This window comes from Ananas comosus, linkage group 24, assembly GCF_001540865.1.
Source record: "Ananas comosus cultivar F153 linkage group 24, ASM154086v1, whole genome shotgun sequence".
Lineage (NCBI taxonomy): Eukaryota > Viridiplantae > Streptophyta > Magnoliopsida > Poales > Bromeliaceae > Ananas > Ananas comosus.
In genome coordinates this window covers 549,677-566,830 of record NC_033644.1, presented here as the reverse complement: position 1 = coordinate 566,830, position 17,154 = coordinate 549,677, and the positions used below count along the sequence as shown (strand labels likewise).

Here is a 17,154-nt window from a genome sequence, read left to right as displayed (position 1 = left end):
CCCCAAACAACATCACCTTTTCTGTTTCTATTCTATCACCTTCAGCCTCTGTCCATTTCCCACAGTGCTCTACTTCTAAACAGCTTGCTTTGTCACACTCTCACTTCACAGCAGTCCCCACTGGTCCCCTCTGTTGATCTCTTCTCCTCGTTTTCTTCTTGTTTATTTCAAATTCCCTCTCCATTGACACACACACACAACCAAATCCAAGCACGCACACGAAATTTCAATTTCAGCAAACAAAGTTTGAAAAATAAACCCAGGACCACCACAGCTTCCACCACACAAATACCAAATTCCAAATTCTAGTGGCTTTTCAATTGTTGGACCATTCTCTCTCTCTCTCTCTCCCTATTCCTATCCATATAGACCATCCCTATCTCCACCGACCGATCACTTTCCTTCGAACAGCATTTCATGGTCGTCGCCATCGCCTCTCTCACAGATAAGTACTGCCCCATCTGGCCCACTGTTCTGATTACGTACATTATAGATATTTGTTCTCTTATATTTTTTTTCTTCTTGCTGTTTGTAGGTTTTCATTGATGATGGCCAGTATTTCTCACCGGTTTCAATCAATTGTTAGCGACAGCAATTATCAGTAAAAATCTTTTATGCATAAGAGGTGATGCTCTGGTGTGAAATAAAAGAGCTTTTGTGCATGATTTCAACTATGTTGAATGTTAACTTCATCTTTTTGTGGTTATAATTCGTCGATGCAATGACAAAGGGAGGAACATTTTGTTGCCTCAACTTGATAGCCTTCTTGGTACTCGCCTTAACCACATACTTTCCTTTTCTTACTTTATTCGATTTTTTTTTTATCTTATCTTTCCTCTTTCCAAATAGCTCATATGAAATGTATTATTCACTTTTTGCCCGTATCTATTGATGATTCTCAGCTTTTGAGAATCTGCTATGCGGACGATCGTTTATAATTCGCAACAAAGGCTTTGGAGAACTGCGTGTTGAATCTCTTAGCACAAAAGACCATGAGAAGGAAAGGAAAGCGCTCCGAGGTAAACTTCAAAGTTGAAGCAATGAAGCTCAATTAAGTACTCTTGTACGGTATAATACACTGTCTGTAATACTGTTTGTATCCTCAAATTTCTGTTTATTTTTGTTTTTTGTATTATTTGTGCGAAATAGTCCTTCTGGCCTTCGATTGTTATGCGAAAGTGGCTCAACATAAAGCCGAAGCTGCATGAGTTCAGTGAAGATGAAGTCGACACCGAGAGCGAGGATGACGGTATGATATTCCTGTGTCTACTTAGTTTGTGAGTGGTTGTTTATGTGCATCCATTGAAGACAATAATTTGATTTTTTTTATCTTATTCTTTTTCCCACCATTCTTAGAAGCGAGGAACACCGGAGAGGATACCTTGTTAAATATGTTGACAATAAAGGGTGAATCGCCGACTGAACCATCAGGTACTGTTACGTTTTCTACGTATTTACTTGAGCAGGTTTTTAATTTATATTGAATTTTACGTTGGAGATAAGCAGAGTTATGAGCATCACCAATCATTTGAACTATTAAGAGAAAGTGAAAGAAATTTACATTCTTGGGTAAATACTTAGGGAGACCCTCTTAATGATAGGCCTTTGAAATAGACCCCTGAACATTATTTATACTCTCCCAACTTTCATTTGCCTGAACCTTATAATTTTTGTTGCACCCCCTCGACTTCCATTTGTTTTGAGTTTTAGACAACTCTAATTGCTTGTCACAAGGTTTTAAGTGCTCGTCGACACGGGCCGTATCCACCGTGCCGTACCGTGCCAACAAGATACCGGCACGATACAGACCCCGTACCGATGGCACAGCTCAAAACCCTCTATTCTTTAAATAGTTAGAATATTTTGTTGCTAAAGAAAATAAATATTTCATGCTATTATGTGTCGGCATATAAGAATTTTTTTGAGCGGCACGCATCGGCGCGGCTTGGCACGCACTGTGCCGTACCGTGCCGGCAAGTTTCTAGCACGACCCCGTGCCACGGCACTTAAATCCTTAGCTTGTCAGTTGCAAGGAAATAGTAGTTAACAATCAAAAACTATTAGAGCCATTAACTCTAACCAAATTTCCAATTCAGTTAATTGAAATAACTTAAATCAAAACAAATGAAAGTAAATTTGTGCCAATAAAAAGTAAAGTCTTAGGATATATTTCGAAATGACTTATAGTTGACGGAGACTCTGTACTGTTTTACCCGTATTTTGGAGCTAACATACAATCAAGAGTACTTTTTTCTCTTGAAATTAAACTATCTTCAATCTACAACAGAAAAAAATAGTAGTGTGAGAATATTTGAAAATTTGTTCTTCATTTTGATTATTGTCTCTTATTACACAAAAGTAGGAGTGGCAAGACCTGACCCGACCAGGTTAATCGGACCCAAAGAAATATTCAAATCCAGACCCGAAACGACGTCTTGAAAACCGGGTCTGCACCAATCAGTCTGACAAACAGAGTGACTGAACCCAGATTTCTGACAATTGTGTAGACAACCAAATTAATTCTACTTAGTAGAAGATTTCAGATTTAAACAATTTATTCAAAAGTATAAAAAGGATCTCTAATATTACAAATGTTTCATTCTAAACGCATAAACATATTGAATTCAAATAAGGATCTTCTATGAAATTACATAATACCGGGTTAAATTAGGTCTGGGTACAGTACGCAATTCAAAACCGGGTCTAGTTTTGGACACATGACAATATCCAAGAATTGCATGTAGTCCGGTTCGGGCACAGTATGTAGTTTAGTGATTCCCGCTATTGTTCGACGAAGTTTTTTGCCACCCCTAATCACAAGCCATGTACTTACTCTCTTCTTGATGCTCATTTAGTTTGAATATACTAAATAGGCTAAATTACAGAAAACCCTTTTGTCAAAATCCGATTTTTCACTTTCTCCTCCTGTCATTTAAAACCTACACTTTGCCCCATTGTAAAATGAAAAATATTCATAGAAAGGTACGGTGTGAATTGTGATGATAAAATGACCATTTTACCCCTCACCATTTTGCCCCTCATCATGTTCACAAGAAAGAAGGCTGAGGGCATTTTTGGCATAAAAAATATATAATAATATTTTATAAACGGAACCCTAACGGATTACTAACAGCAGGGGCGAAGTGAACATTTTTCATTTTACAAGGAGACAAAATGTAGGTTTTTAAATGACAGAGGGGGAAAGTGAAAAATCAGGTTTTGACAGAAAGTTTTTATGTAATTTAGCCTACTAAATATTTTAAGTTTCTAAAGTCTTTCAATTATTTAAGTTGCTTTAAATCATTTGATTGTTTGTTAATCAACTTTACTAATAACAGGAATGCAAACGAAGGCTCCTTCGCAAGGCCTTCGGAGAGGAAAATCAGAAACCTTGCGTGTTAATTACATAAGCATAAAGGATGTGAGGTTTGGCTCTAACTTCTTTTTTTTTTTTTTAATGCCAAAAGGGAACCGAACTAAAATTTTGTCGCAACAAATGATTTGAAGCTATAGCACTCATTAGTGATCGATCATCTCATCACCAGGGTGATGATTGGAACATGGAATGTTGCTGGAAGGGTCCCATTTGAAGATCTTGAGCTTGATGAGTGGCTTTGTTCGAACGAACCAGTAGACATGTATATTCTTGGGTGAGTATATTTCACATTCAAATCTCACTACTACTGCGTTATCACAAACTAGCATTCGCTATCTCTGCAAATGATCGATTTTCTGAGAAGCGATTTAGTCCCTCTACTTTCGCTCGAACACTTAAGCTCCTGTATGTACATCTACATATATTGTGTCTTAGTCCCCTAATTTTACTCTTCGTCTTTCCCTTTTTCGTTTTTCCTTTGACTAGTTCTGCATTGTAGTAGAGTTTTAGGTCAATTTGTTGTATGTAATCCGACATGTAACATCTCGAGTCATTTTCAGCTTCCAGGAAGTAGTTCCTTTGAACGCCGGGAATGTACTCGGAGCCGAGGATAACAGGCCAATACCCAAGTGGGAAGATATAATTCGTCGAACCCTTAACAAATTCCCGCAGCCGAAGTCACTCTGTAAAAGTTACAGCGCTCCTCCCTCACCAGTATCGCGCCCTTTAACTCCTCATCCTACACTGCAAAACAAATGCGCGAGCAATGCAATTGATCAAGAGATTCAAGATGATCTAACTATCTTACAGAAGAAGTTGCAGTGGAAGAGAATAGGTGCGAATAACGGCGTGAATAAGTTAGATTGGCCCGAGTATTCATTAGACACGCTGCCGCCACAAGCTCAAACATCAGGCACAAAACTGAGGAGAGCGTTGAGTAGCTTGCATAGGCATCCGCATGATACCGACATACCACATAAAATTGGGTTAAAGAGGGTGTACCATAGCTTGGGGAATCTCGGAATGCTTTGGTCGGAACAGCAGGAAACAATAGATGTGCTGAATTCGATAGATGATACTTCTGATAAGGTATCTGAAGACGAAGAAGAGGGTTTATCAGTTGCATTAGCGAATGTGACGGACAAAGGTGAAGTTATAAGTAAGAGAGAATGCTCGAAGCCGCGAGCTAGATTTGTTCGGATTGGAAGTAAACAGATGGTTGGTATTTACATCTCAGTGTGGGTGTGCAGAAAGCTGCGGAGGCATGTGAATAACTTGGAGGTTTCTCCAGTTGGGGTTGGACTCATGGGCTACATGGGCAACAAGGTGGGTTCCTCTTAAGTTGGAAATTGTAGTCTGGGTAAATCACAATTATTCTTTATCTGCAAGTTGACTCTTTCAAGTTTAATTTGATACACAGCAGAAAGAAAAGCCCTCCATTTTGTTCTGTTTTTCTTAAATTGGAATTTGTTCCACCGAGTTCAATCTGAAAGATTGGACATTTCCTGCAGGGTTTCATCTGAAAAGTTTGCAGCAACAAGAAATATAATGTAGTTCTCCAAATGTGACAGCAAAGGAAACATCAAATTAATAAGATTACATGGTTAGTGATACTTTTACAAATGATCAACCTCGATAAACCGAATTGCAGTCGGCAGTAAAAAAAAAATAAAAGTTGAATGGTTTTGCAGCACTAAATTAATCTTAGGAGGTCAACTTGCAATTAGCGAAAAGTGATTTACTTATTTATTTTGGTGATTTTGACTTGTAAAATTTGAATCTTTCCTTGTCAAGCTGTCCTGTCGCTTGGATTGATCATATTTTTCATTGTGCAGGGTTCAGTGTCAGTGAGCATGACTCTTTTCCAAACGAGATTGTGCTTTGTTTGTTCTCATCTCACTTCTGGGCATAAGGTTGGGGACCAGCAGAAAAGGAACGCTGACGTGAATGACATTTTACAGCGAACGCGGTTCTCTTCTGTACAGGATGCCGATAAGCCACAGACAATTCCGTCGCACGAGTAAGTCATCTTCACGAGATTTTCTCGATCGAATAATGGCTTCGTGATAGCAAATGATAGCAAAGTTCGTGTTGAGATTTAAGATGCATCCTACCGTAGATTATTGCTTCTATGCAAAGATTTAACTACTCATTGGCACAGGTTATATCTACCGTACCGTATTGTGTCAATAAGATATCGACATAATATAGCCCTCGCATCGATTGTACAGTTCAAAACTCTCTGTTTTTTATAAATCAGTGAGTATTTTTTTTTAATAAAATTCAAAAGACTTGGTAAAAATACTAATAAGTAATTAAACACTAATAAGTAATTAAAATATTTTGTTGCCAACAAAAAATAAATGTTTCATACAATTATGTGTCAGTACATATATTTTTTGTGACTGACATGTACCGGCATACATATATTCTTGCTTCTATGTATGATGTTTTAAGTCCTTATTATTGTTGAAATCACAAGCCAGTTTCTCTGCATCTGAACTGCTTTATTTAATTTGCTTTTTCTAACATAATGCACTTGGAATAGAAGTATAGTTGCAGAGAACCAAAACATTTTGTGTTTGGGTTGGTGAAGATACTTGAGGCATTTGATTTTGTACATCAACTTGTAGTATCTGATTGCTCAAATTCTAAATGAAAATAAACATATGAGCATATGTATAAATAAATTGTCTCTAATTGCTAACATAGTTTTAATATAATGAATCAACATATAGAATCAATATATTGAGCACTTTTAAATTCAATAACCCAAAACAATTGGTCTAAGTAGCCAAAACATTAACTTCATTTTCATCGTGGATAATGGATTTATGGTCTTTTAAATACAAAACAGCCGAATTTTCTGGTTCGGAGATCTTAATTATCGCCTTAATTTATCGGACGCCGAGGTGAGGGCTCTTGTGGCTATGAAACAGTGGGATGAGCTAATCAACTATGATCAGGTAATGTCATATTTATAAGCATTTATGAGTAATACTATCTGTACACTCATAATAGAGTAGGTGTAAATCTTATACCGTACCCAACTTGTGGCCGATATCCTCTCACTAGTATAATCTACTTTTTTTCTTTTTATACTAGAAACCCAAATGGGTTTTTCTAAATCCTAGGATGGGTAAGATGTAAGATTTACACCTATACATCAGTGTAAGGTGGCATTTTTTTATATTTATTTTTCTTAATGGTACAGTCTAGCCAGATCAAATATCTGAATTATTGATTTTGGTTTTTAATAATTATTTTAAAAGTTCTAAAAAATATTTGGCAGCTAACCAAGGAGCTAAAAAGTGGGAGAATATTTGAAGGTTGGAAAGAGGGGTTAATTAATTTCCCTCCTACTTACAAGTATGAGAGAAACTCCAACAGATATGTGGGAGAAAGTAGTAGAGAAGGGGAAAAAAGGAGGTCACCTGCATGGTACTCTCTCTCTCTCTCTCTCTCTCTATACTTTGAGGCTCTGTTTGGATGCATTAACGTCTTATACGGTATATCTTTTCTCTCTCTCTCTATACTTTGAGGCTCTGTTTGGATGCATTAACGTCTTATACGGTATATCTTTTCTCTCTCTCTCTATACTTTGAGGCTCTGTTTGGATGCATTAACGTCTTATACGGTATATCTTTTCTCTCTCTCTCTATACTTTGAGGCTCTGTTTGGATGCATTAACGTCTTATACGGTATATCTTTTCTCTCTCTCTCTATACTTTGAGGCTCTGTTTGGATGCATTAACGTCTTATACGGTATATCTTTTCTCTCTCTCTCTATACTTTGAGGCTCTGTTTGGATGCATTAACGTCTTATACGGTATATCTTTTCTCTCTCTCTCTATACTTTGAGGCTCTGTTTGGATGCATTAACGTCTTATACAGTATATCTTTTCTCTCTCTCTCTATACTTTGAGGCTCTGTTTGGATGCATTAACGTCTTATACGGTATATCTTTTCTCTCTCTCTCTATACTTTGAGGCTCTGTTTGGATGCATTAACGTCTTATACAGTATATCTTTTCTCTCTCTCTCTATACTTTGAGGCTCTGTTTGGATGCATTAACGTCTTATACGGTATATCTTTTCGAGTTTACTTAGGAAGCATATGGTATTTGGTAAATGTGGTGTGATCAAAATGTCTTGAATGAATACTACGTTCGACCTTTTGAGTCATATTTTCGAAATAAAATAATTCATTTCGTAGGTGAAATATACTATCTTATTAAATCATAAATATCCAAGATTTGACGGAACAAGAAAAACTCATATCTTCTAGTCACATGACACAATCTTTACACTGGATTCGTTGTCAATTGATAGCTTATTCCGACATCCAAATAGAGCCTAAAGAGTATATTTCTAAGCAAAATTGAGCAAATATTCCTACGAAGTTACTCTGTGTGTGTATCCTCGACATGTTCTTGCCAAGGATATCTATGTAAGAAAGCAGTTTTGCACAGATACTCTCAGCAATGCAAGCGTGTGAATAAATAAAATTTATAAGAGTATGCATACAAATACCAACTCTGCGGGAATAAATATACGTAGAAAGACTTTATGCGGCTATTATGGCATGCCTTTTATGGTTCAGGTGCGATCGCATACTCTGGTTAGGAAAGGGGATAAGACAACTTTCATATTGGAGGTCGGAGCTAGACCTTTCCGATCATCGGCCCGTCGGGTCGATGTTTTCCGTCGAGGTGGAAGTGTTCAATCGGAGGAAACTCGAAAGAGTTCTTGTACTGCTTCCTTAGGAGGAGTAAAGTTTTCGCATTGAATCGACACGATAAGATGATATGAAAGAGCATTCATGAAGGTAATATACAAGTGTGTAGAATTCTCTACAAATAATTCTTCTGTAGTTTTTCTCCATGTAGTTCTAGGTAAGGTATTGATCCTTCATTATATGCATTCTTAAAGATAATAAATAAGTTGTTAATCACCGACTGCCCCTAGAGCAAGTGGTAAAAGATTTGGTAGTTGATACCCGAGGTTCCAAATTCAAATCCTAGTTGATTCACATTTTTCAGCTAAGTTTATTTCTAAATGAAATAAACGAAGCGGGTAGCGTGCTACCTATCTCTCTCTCAAAAAAAAAGAAGAAAGTTGTTAATCAGCAAGTTCGTTGAATCGAAAAATTATGCATAAATTGAGCTGTTTACATTGCGCCATTTTCAGCGACGAGACATCGGGGTTGTTTGGCCTAGATTCTGGAAAAATAATTTCTGCATAATTGATTTTAGTTTGGAGAAGTGATTTTGACTAAAAGTTGTAGATCGTTTGGTTGAGTTTAAATAAAAACGATTTTCTGAAATGATTTTGTAAAATTGTTTAGCAAAAAACTTTAATATTTGCATATAATAATATTTTTACTAAATTTTATTTTTAAAAAATTTAAAATGTGTACAAAATTTAATTTATATTTAATTTAAAAATTTAAACTTTACAGTTTGAATTTTTAAAGCTATTTTCAATTTCAAATTTAAAATCTAATTTTCAATTTTAAAATTTAAATTTTAAATTTTAAATTTGAATATTTAAAATTTAAAAATTAAAATTAAAATTTGAATATTTAAAATTTAAAATTTAAAATTTGAAATTGTAATTTGAAAAATTAAAACATATAATTTTAAATTTTTAATTAAATTTTACAATCTAAATTTTTTAAATTTTAGCTTAAATTAAATTTGAAATTTAAAATTTTGAATTTTAAAATTAAAATTTAAGATTTAAGATTTGAAATATAAATTTTCAATTTCAAATTTCAAACTTGAAATTTAATATCTAAATGTTAATTTCAAATTTTACAAGTTGAAATTTAAAAATTCAACAATAAATTTAAAAATTTAAATTTAAATTGAATCTTTGAATCGAAAATTAAATTAAAAATTTAATATTGGAGGCCAAAATCAGAATTAGATTTCAAGAAACAAGTTTTAGCTCCTTTTAATTTTGGGACTCAAAAACTAGAAAATTAATTCTAAAAATCAGAATAAGATAATAAAAATAAAGTTGCCAAATGTTCTATTGAGCTAAAATTACTTTTGAGCCCAAAAGCACTTTTCAAAAACTAGGCCAAACACCCCTATATCATTATTAAATACGACCTAGGTTGCACGATATTTTTAGAAACCAAATTTTATAATTCTTTTAACATTATTTATAGTGTTTGAGTGACTTTAAAATTAACAATTTTAAATGGCTACTATAAGATGAATATCATAATATGAGACTACTTGATCGCTAGGTCAATAATGTTGCAAAAAGATAAAATTGAATTTCATACATATCGTCAATTCGGATGCCCTATCGCTGAAAACGGCACGCAAGTAAACGATCCAATTTACGTTTAAAAGTATCATAGCTTTATTAGTTAAGTAGTGATCCTCCATTTTGTGCATATTTTAAGATACATTATCACCTCCATTTTGTGCATATTTTAAGATACATTATCATATGCATGTTTCCAATGAATTACTTGAACTAAGTAGTTTATTTTGAGATTTTAACTTTTCATGCAGGGTACCAACCTCTTATATCTATGCACAGAAGAAGTTGGATATGATTCTGTTGCTAATGAAAGAAACCCTAATTTGCCCAATTTTTTTGTTAATCTTTTTCTCCTTTTTGTTTTGGTTTTGTTTTTGTTTTTGTTTCTTAATTTCATACATGCTTCTTGTTAATTGTGTGGTACATATGTATATCCAATTTTTTATATTTAAATTGGACATGAAGTTGTAAGGTTTTGTTTACATCATTGTGTATGACATCTACATGTGAAATGCCTCTTGTGTAAACATGGACATGCACAAAAACATGTATATAACATGTATATAATATATAAATGCTTCCCCTAGAGTCATGATTCATTGTAACCTAATTTTTGAATGAGCTCAAATCATACTATTTCTAAACATTAGTTTTTGTTTCTTTTTTGGGTGGTTGCTGTTTAAAAGTTGCGCACAACTGACGAAACACAAAATGCAACACAAATGTTTGAGAGATCGAAATAACGAAAGGAACTAGAAAAAGTTGAGAACACGACGGTTTGAATCTCGAGCTATCTTTTCGTCAAAAACCACCAGCATCAGAAGCAGTCGATAAATCAAAAACTCAAGAGAACAATTGCTAAAATATGAAGAACATATGCATGTAGATTACATTTGATTGAGACATCAAAAGAGAGAGATCACTATATAGTTCACTAATAAACTCCAAAATTAAACAGATTTAAATAAAACATACCTGGTGTAGACAATTGCGGAATCCGAATCTTCGCACCCTGAAATTCTACAATTTCATTTAACAAGATACAATTTGCATAGATTTCGATTCTCGGAGCCTCTTATTCTTGCAAAACAGCCTGCCAGAATTACTAGAATGCCGCAGAATACATTCATAAAATAAACTCGCTGTTTATTATCCAGTAATACACCATTTCAGACAACAAAACAAGGCCCCCCAAAACACCCAATTTCTCATATGGTAAAGCTCACGATATATTAGCTCGGGGCGCATTATTTCCCAAACATCCCAAATCCTAAATTCATGGACATCACTCTACCCACTATACGACATGCTCAAAGCCTCGAAGTTGAGAAGTGCTACGATGATTCTTAAGGAAACATTAATTCTTTGAGACTCCTTGTTGGTTTATAATATGAAGCGTGAATCGGATAGTGTTAACGACACATGATTCAAATGCTATCCACTTAACAACATATTCCACCTCTCCACAGGGTATCAATCAATATCCAAGCTGGAGTAAGGTTCATGACCGACCTGGTAGTCAGTAGCAACAGGGAGCCTCTCTTAGTTATTATTATTCTTAGAAATGCACCAAAAAAAGAAAAAAAAAAGAGAAAAAAATCACAAGGTGAAAAAGATTCGAAGGAGAACCAGTAGCAGCTGGATGAAGAATGTTAAACGCAAGTTTTACATCCAATTATGATGATAAAAATGAGAAAGCAGGTAAATTTAATGCTTTATCACTGAAAGATGCTACTCACTGAGCAATCATCATGAACTCGCCAAATGGTCTCGCCTAAAAGGTTGGCCACAGATAGGACTGTCAACTGGGGGAAGCTCTTCTGCTCCAGAACGGGGATTGTGTTTGTTATAATTACCTCTTGGAATAGGCCACTCGACAGCCTCTCGATTGCAGGAGGGCTGGAGAAGAGTATTAACAATTGGTTAACAAACTACTAGGCGATTATGCAAGATTAGGGGAAACTACAAGCAATAAGATGTGCATAATATACGAAATATCAAGGAATTATCATTGACAAGGCATAAATAAAAGAAAGTCGTCACCAACTAAACCACGAGATATAAACAAAAAGGGCCATGCCAGCCTGGATTCCTAGAAATATAGCTGAAACTCTTTCATAAGAACTCAAGTTTGCATGACACAAAATCTAAGCTCACATGGTTTTTATCGTCATATAGCATGTTAACCATCACATGTCATCACGTGCACTAATATGGAAGAAGGGTTATCTATGTTTAGATTTCTGTCCTTTCAGAAGATTTTAGAAGTCTCTAGCACAACCACATTTGCATATTCAATGACAATCAAGTTTCCAAGGATTTCCGAGAAGAAAAGATACCTAAAAACAGCATGTGTGCTGCAAGCATAGACTTCCCTTGCTCCTTCATGATGCAACAGTTCTGCACCTTTTGCAATCGTTCCTAATTCATAAAAAGCAACAATTTCAATCTCTATCTTCCAACAATAATACATCCAAAGAAAGAAAAGGAGTTCAGAATCTATCAATCTGAAGTATAAGAAATGCATGACTACAGTGTACATATAAAAAACAATGACTAAATGGATAAACCAATAAAAAGGAGGAAATTTTCCTTAATATTCGTGGCCTCAATATGTAATAAAGGTCATTAATGTCGAGGACCAAGAAATTTCGAGATACAAGTAGCAATACAAGTTCTTAGAAATGATGACTTACCAGCAGTATCTATCATGTCATCCACCATAACAGCTACTTTTCCTCTAACATCGCCAATCAGATTCATCACCTAGAAAACACAACTTTTTAGAGTAATTACTGTTGAATTCAAAATATGCACGGAGAAGTGGCAAAGCAGGTCAAGCACTAGCATAATCATTGAAAATCAATTCAACACAGAAAAATTAATGGTAAGAAATTTGATTTATATGTTACACTTAGTTCATATGGAGGCCCATAGCTTGGGAAAGTGAAGATAAAGCAACAGCTCAGAAAACAACCAAAAAAAAAAAAAAAAGAGTACTTACTAATCTTTCATCAAAAGGAAAAACTGAAGCATCAAATAAGTTTCACAACCACTAGTCAAAGCTTATCATATATTATCAAAAGTGTTCTACATGACAATTCGTGATTTGTCTAGAGGGTCCTACTTACCTCAGCAACATTGTGTCCGTGGCGCCTTTTATCTACAATAGCTAGAGGTGCATCTGACAGCTTCTTGGCAAAAGCCCGGGCTCTAGCAACACCTCCAACATCTGGAGAGACCACTACCAAGTCATTTGAACATATGGTCTTGCTCGCCAGGTAATCAAGGATCACGGGCTTTACATGAAATTAATTAAAAACAGAGTGTAGGAATATGATTATATTTGTGAAATTCACTTTATAAGATACTACCGATGCATAAATTATGATGTACCTGACCATAAACATGATCTACTGGAATGTCAAAATATCCCATGGACTGCCCAGAGTGAAGATCACAAGCAAGCACACGGTTCGCACCAGCTTCGGTAATCATATTGGCCACAAGTTTTGCTGCAATAGACTCACGCCCTTGAGTCTGAACAACGAAAACAGCAAAGTGGAAGGAGTTGCTATTCTTAGCATCCAACTTTACATGTATAAAAAGAAAATAGCATGCGCTAGTGAAAATAAGAGTGTCCGCGAAGTTCCATGCATTCAAAGTATAACTTGTAAAACTACTTAATGATAATAAGGAATGTTTACATACGTGCCATGCAAAATATCCCTACAAAATTTAAAATTTTCTTAAATGTCCTTGAAAAGATTAATTTCTTACATATATCCTAGAAATATCCCATCTTCAAGGGGGAAAAAGAAAAACACATCTAAAATCAACTTTTCTTCATGTTGGATGACTCTGCAAATTAAGCTAAGCATGTCTTAGTAATAAATCACATTTTTGAGGTACCGTACATATATAAAAACTCAGATTTTACAGTGTTAAATATTTAAACAGATGATTTTGCAGGAATATACATGTAAAAGCCCCAGAAATTATGAGGAATCTGCCAACAATCAACTAAAATGTGCGAATCTCTTCATGGTAGCTAGTAGAATGAAGCAACAGGATGAAAACTAAGAGCCAAACAATTGCAGGATTCATTGTGATTACCACAAGAACAAACTGCCTTCACAAGCATCTAATAAACTTATACAAGAAAACAGGCATTACCTTACGGTCTGCTCGGGCATAACCAAAGTAAGGTATGACTGCGGTGATATTCTTAGCAGATGCTCTGCGGCAGGCATCAATCATAATCAGAAGCTCCATAAGATTCTCATTTGCCGGCGGACATGTTGGTTGTACTAAGAAAACATCACATCCTCTTACACTCTCTTGTAATTGAACATATATTTCCCCATCAGCAAACCGTTTTATCTTGATTTTTCCAAGTTCTAGACCCAAGTAGTTTGCAATTTCCTATTGAGAAAAAAGGAGAAATAACAGCAAAAAAGTACATCTATCAACTAAATTTGTTTCCAAATAAACCAGTTAGTTTTTCACGTTGGCTTAGGTAAACGGCAATTACAATAAAAATTCACAAGAACATTCCTACATTAGATTAAATAATGGTAACATGAACCTAAGCAGCATTTATGAATTATTGACCATTCACCAAACTTTAGACTTAAGTTACAAAATCCTCCGCTGCATTGATCGTCAAGTACTATCACGATTTAAGTACTATCACGTGGAAGCTACTTTGCTATTGCTATTCGAGGCAATCAATCTCATTCAAAAATATTGCATCGAAAATATACTAGAACTTCTAAGACTAACTTAACATTCAGAACCACTCCATTCCTTTGACATATCCTTCTTTCATATTTAAAATTACTAATCAATCACCTAAAAATCTTTAAAGCCAATTTTTCTAAATGAAGAGATTGAATACCTTGAATAAATCTTGAACTGTTGGTGATAAGAAATCACAAGTAAATAGCCAATGAAGAAGTAAAATTAGTGTCCACAAAAGACTGACATCACAACTGTACTACCAATATATAGCGAGCACATTAAGGCGAGCAACAAACTTTGAGAATGAAAGTAAAAGATAAAAGGGACTAAATGATGAAAAACACCTGATTTGTTCAAAAATGATCTATTAAGGCTTACTTTGGTATTGAAGTTTATCTAACGCTATTAGTTAAAATGGAGTTGAGGAAAAAGTATATAGGGATATGCTTCTGCGTTCTCCGGTGGGACCACAGAAAATATATCGTAACCGACTCATCGCGATATGCGGAATGCAATATTACGTACGGAAACAAACAGAGTATTTTTTCAACGTACTTTCTCACCGCACGAAACGCAATCTCCCCGTAATCCCAAACGAAGCCTAAAGAACAGTAAAGTAAGACAACATGCCATTTGCACAGTATATATTCTAATTAATGATTTGCTTTACTTCATATGAGATTAAAAAAAATATGAACAAGGACTTACCAAGAATAAACAAATCTACCTGAGAAAGAGCGGGATTGGAAGTGCCCGAGAATATACGCAGCCTCATGTCATTCTTACTGCTCATCTCTTGTAAGTAAGGCGTCGTTAACACGCCAGGCAATATCCGCTCATTAAGGATCGAATTGCATGGTACTGCTCCATTGCTATACCTCAGTGGATCAGCTAATTTGCATCTCTGCACATTTATAGATGCTTAATCACTTGTATAATCTACAAGGATGAGCCTCACATCTAAAACAACTTCTCTACTCCAAAAGGCAGAATCTTTCAAGAGCCAGGCTTTTGGCCAACAAAATAGGCTGGAGCTGTTGCTGTACCAGGAAGCTAAAATAAGCTTTTGGTCCCAAAAGCAAAATCTCCCATTCAAAACTTCTACTTTTGCTACAACAAGAAGCTGCATCGGAGATTTTTTTTATGAAAAAGCTATTATTGCTTCTTCAAACAGCACTCCAACAGAAGCTCCATCCGGGCCAAAAAGGCCCTAAAAGTGCAGTACATAACTAACAACATAGCTGAATCAACCAACAAAATTGATGCAGCAAGCAAGAGTCTTGTCATAAAGACGCTAAATTCCATAGGGTTTGTAGATGTTTACATAGATTATAGGTTTATAAATCCAAAACAAAGGTTCTATATTCCCATCCAACTCGAAAATTAGCAAGAAAATAAGCGATCTTAGGGCTCAGGAATCACCACAGATATCGTATCGATCGACCTTAATGACTCCAATAGCACGAGAGCGATCTAACACTTACAACGGCGACGGGAGCGGCGGCGACGGAGGCTCGTCGGGGGGTGAGCTCGCAGCGGCGGAAGGGGAAACCGGAGCTCCGGCGACGTGGCGAGGCGAGGGAAGAGGAGGCGGCGGAGGTGGCGGCGGAGGTGGCCCTGGACGGCATCTTCTCCGGTGACGGAGGATCCGGAGATAGGGTTTTAGCGGAGGGGTTAGGGTTTCGAGTCGGGGCCTCGGGGAGGGAAAGTGAGGAGCGATTGTGGTTTTTTTTTTTTTTTAATTATTTTTTTTGGGTTGGTTCCTTACTTCCATGGTGAGGAGAAATCGTTACAAGAACTTGGTCCACCACGTCAGCAAGAATCGGTTCATATTTTTTTCCATGGGCAAATATGCACAGAACCCCCTTACTTTAGACGATTTTTAAACCGACACCCGAACATTAGCTTTTTAATTAAAAATGTATGGAGCCATCCTCCTAGCCCTTTTTTTAAAAAAAAAAACTTCAAATACCACCACCCCTGTGGTTTCCCACTTTCTCACTTTACTACCCTATGGTTTAAAATGTATCACTTTAGTACTTTATATTTTATTTTCCTTTTTTTATTATCTCTTTATTAATTTTTTTCGTTCAATTAGTGACAAAGTTAAAATTAAAGGATATTAAAATAAATATTTGATAAACTATAGGTGGGCATCTGAAGTTTTTTTATATATAATTTAACGAAAAGATAGCGGAGGGGTTGGCGAAAAAAAAAAGAAGAAACTATATAATACTAAATTGATACATTTTAAACCATATGATACTAAAGTGAGAAAATACAAAACCACAGAAATGGTATTTGAAGTTTGCCCTTTTTTTTATTGAGACCACTCGTTCATCATTCATCAATTTCTAATTTTTAGAAGCAAGTTATTTTGATTACAAAAAAAAATATTTAGAGAGTTTATTAAATGTATTGATGATTTTAGCAGATTTAATAACTTTAGTCACTTTTAACAAATAAAACTAGACCAATTAAAGATTAATAGCTAATAGAGTTATTAACTTTGATAAAATTTTTAATTTCACTAAATATAAAAAGTCAAATAAAAAATTTGAAAGTTAAAGGCCCCCATTAAACAACATTAGTTGAGGGTGCTCTTTCCTAATCCTATATAGTTTAGGGGTCTCCATACATTTTTAATTTTTTTATTTGATTATATATTAAAAAAGAGGGACTTCGTCCACCACGTAAGCGAGAACCATTTCATATTTTTGAAGGTAAACATGCACCAAGACCCCGCAACTATAG

At 35.3% G+C, this 17,154-nt stretch overlaps 2 protein-coding genes across 7 annotated transcripts; one reads left to right on the top strand and one right to left on the bottom strand.

Moving 5' to 3' along the window:
* On the top strand, positions 530 to 10,249 carry LOC109728516 (type I inositol polyphosphate 5-phosphatase 2). 6 transcript variants are annotated; one of them, XR_002220984.1, is made up of 13 exons: positions 555 to 625; positions 731 to 769; positions 903 to 1,019; positions 1,150 to 1,249; positions 1,357 to 1,431; positions 3,339 to 3,426; positions 3,546 to 3,650; positions 3,937 to 4,702; positions 5,212 to 5,396; positions 6,234 to 6,342; positions 6,669 to 6,817; positions 7,979 to 8,203; positions 9,909 to 10,249. XR_002220984.1 is itself a non-coding variant. In XM_020258932.1 (11 exons), exons 2-11 carry the CDS (start codon positions 993 to 995, stop codon positions 8,139 to 8,141), a joined length of 1,767 nt encoding a protein of 588 aa, XP_020114521.1. In that variant the 5' UTR covers positions 530 to 769; positions 903 to 992; the 3' UTR covers positions 8,142 to 8,373. The 6 variants fall into 6 exon arrangements, 1 of the variants encoding a protein (XP_020114521.1); XR_002220983.1 differs by having other exon boundaries at positions 530 to 769; XM_020258932.1 differs by lacking the exon at positions 9,909 to 10,249 and having other exon boundaries at positions 530 to 769; positions 7,979 to 8,373.
* On the bottom strand, positions 10,736 to 16,146 carry LOC109728517 (ribose-phosphate pyrophosphokinase 1). Its single transcript, XM_020258933.1, has 9 exons — positions 15,885 to 16,146; positions 15,128 to 15,304; positions 13,834 to 14,082; positions 13,054 to 13,197; positions 12,789 to 12,956; positions 12,354 to 12,423; positions 11,997 to 12,078; positions 11,397 to 11,556; positions 10,736 to 11,169 (listed from the first exon to the last, which is right to left on the bottom strand). Exons 1-9 carry the CDS (start codon positions 16,026 to 16,028, stop codon positions 11,131 to 11,133), a joined length of 1,233 nt encoding a protein of 410 aa, XP_020114522.1. The 5' UTR covers positions 16,029 to 16,146; the 3' UTR covers positions 10,736 to 11,130.

Coding starts and splice junctions, on each gene's coding strand:
- LOC109728516 (XM_020258932.1), top strand. CDS start 993: ATGAGAAGGAAAGGAAAGCGCTCCGAG. Junction 4,703..5,211: donor TGGGCTACATGGGCAACAAG/GTGGGTTCCTCT, acceptor TTCATTGTGCAG/GGTTCAGTGTCAGTGAGCAT. Junction 6,343..6,668: donor AGCTAATCAACTATGATCAG/GTAATGTCATAT, acceptor AATATTTGGCAG/CTAACCAAGGAGCTAAAAAG.
- LOC109728517 (XM_020258933.1), bottom strand. CDS start 16,028: ATGCCGTCCAGGGCCACCTCCGCCGCCACCTCCGCCGCCTCCTCTTCC. Junction 15,305..15,884: donor CCGCCGCTCCCGTCGCCGTT/GTAAGTGTTAGA, acceptor ATAAATGTGCAG/AGATGCAAATTAGCTGATCC. Junction 11,170..11,396: donor GAGTTCATGATGATTGCTCA/GTGAGTAGCATC, acceptor ACTGACTACCAG/GTCGGTCATGAACCTTACTC.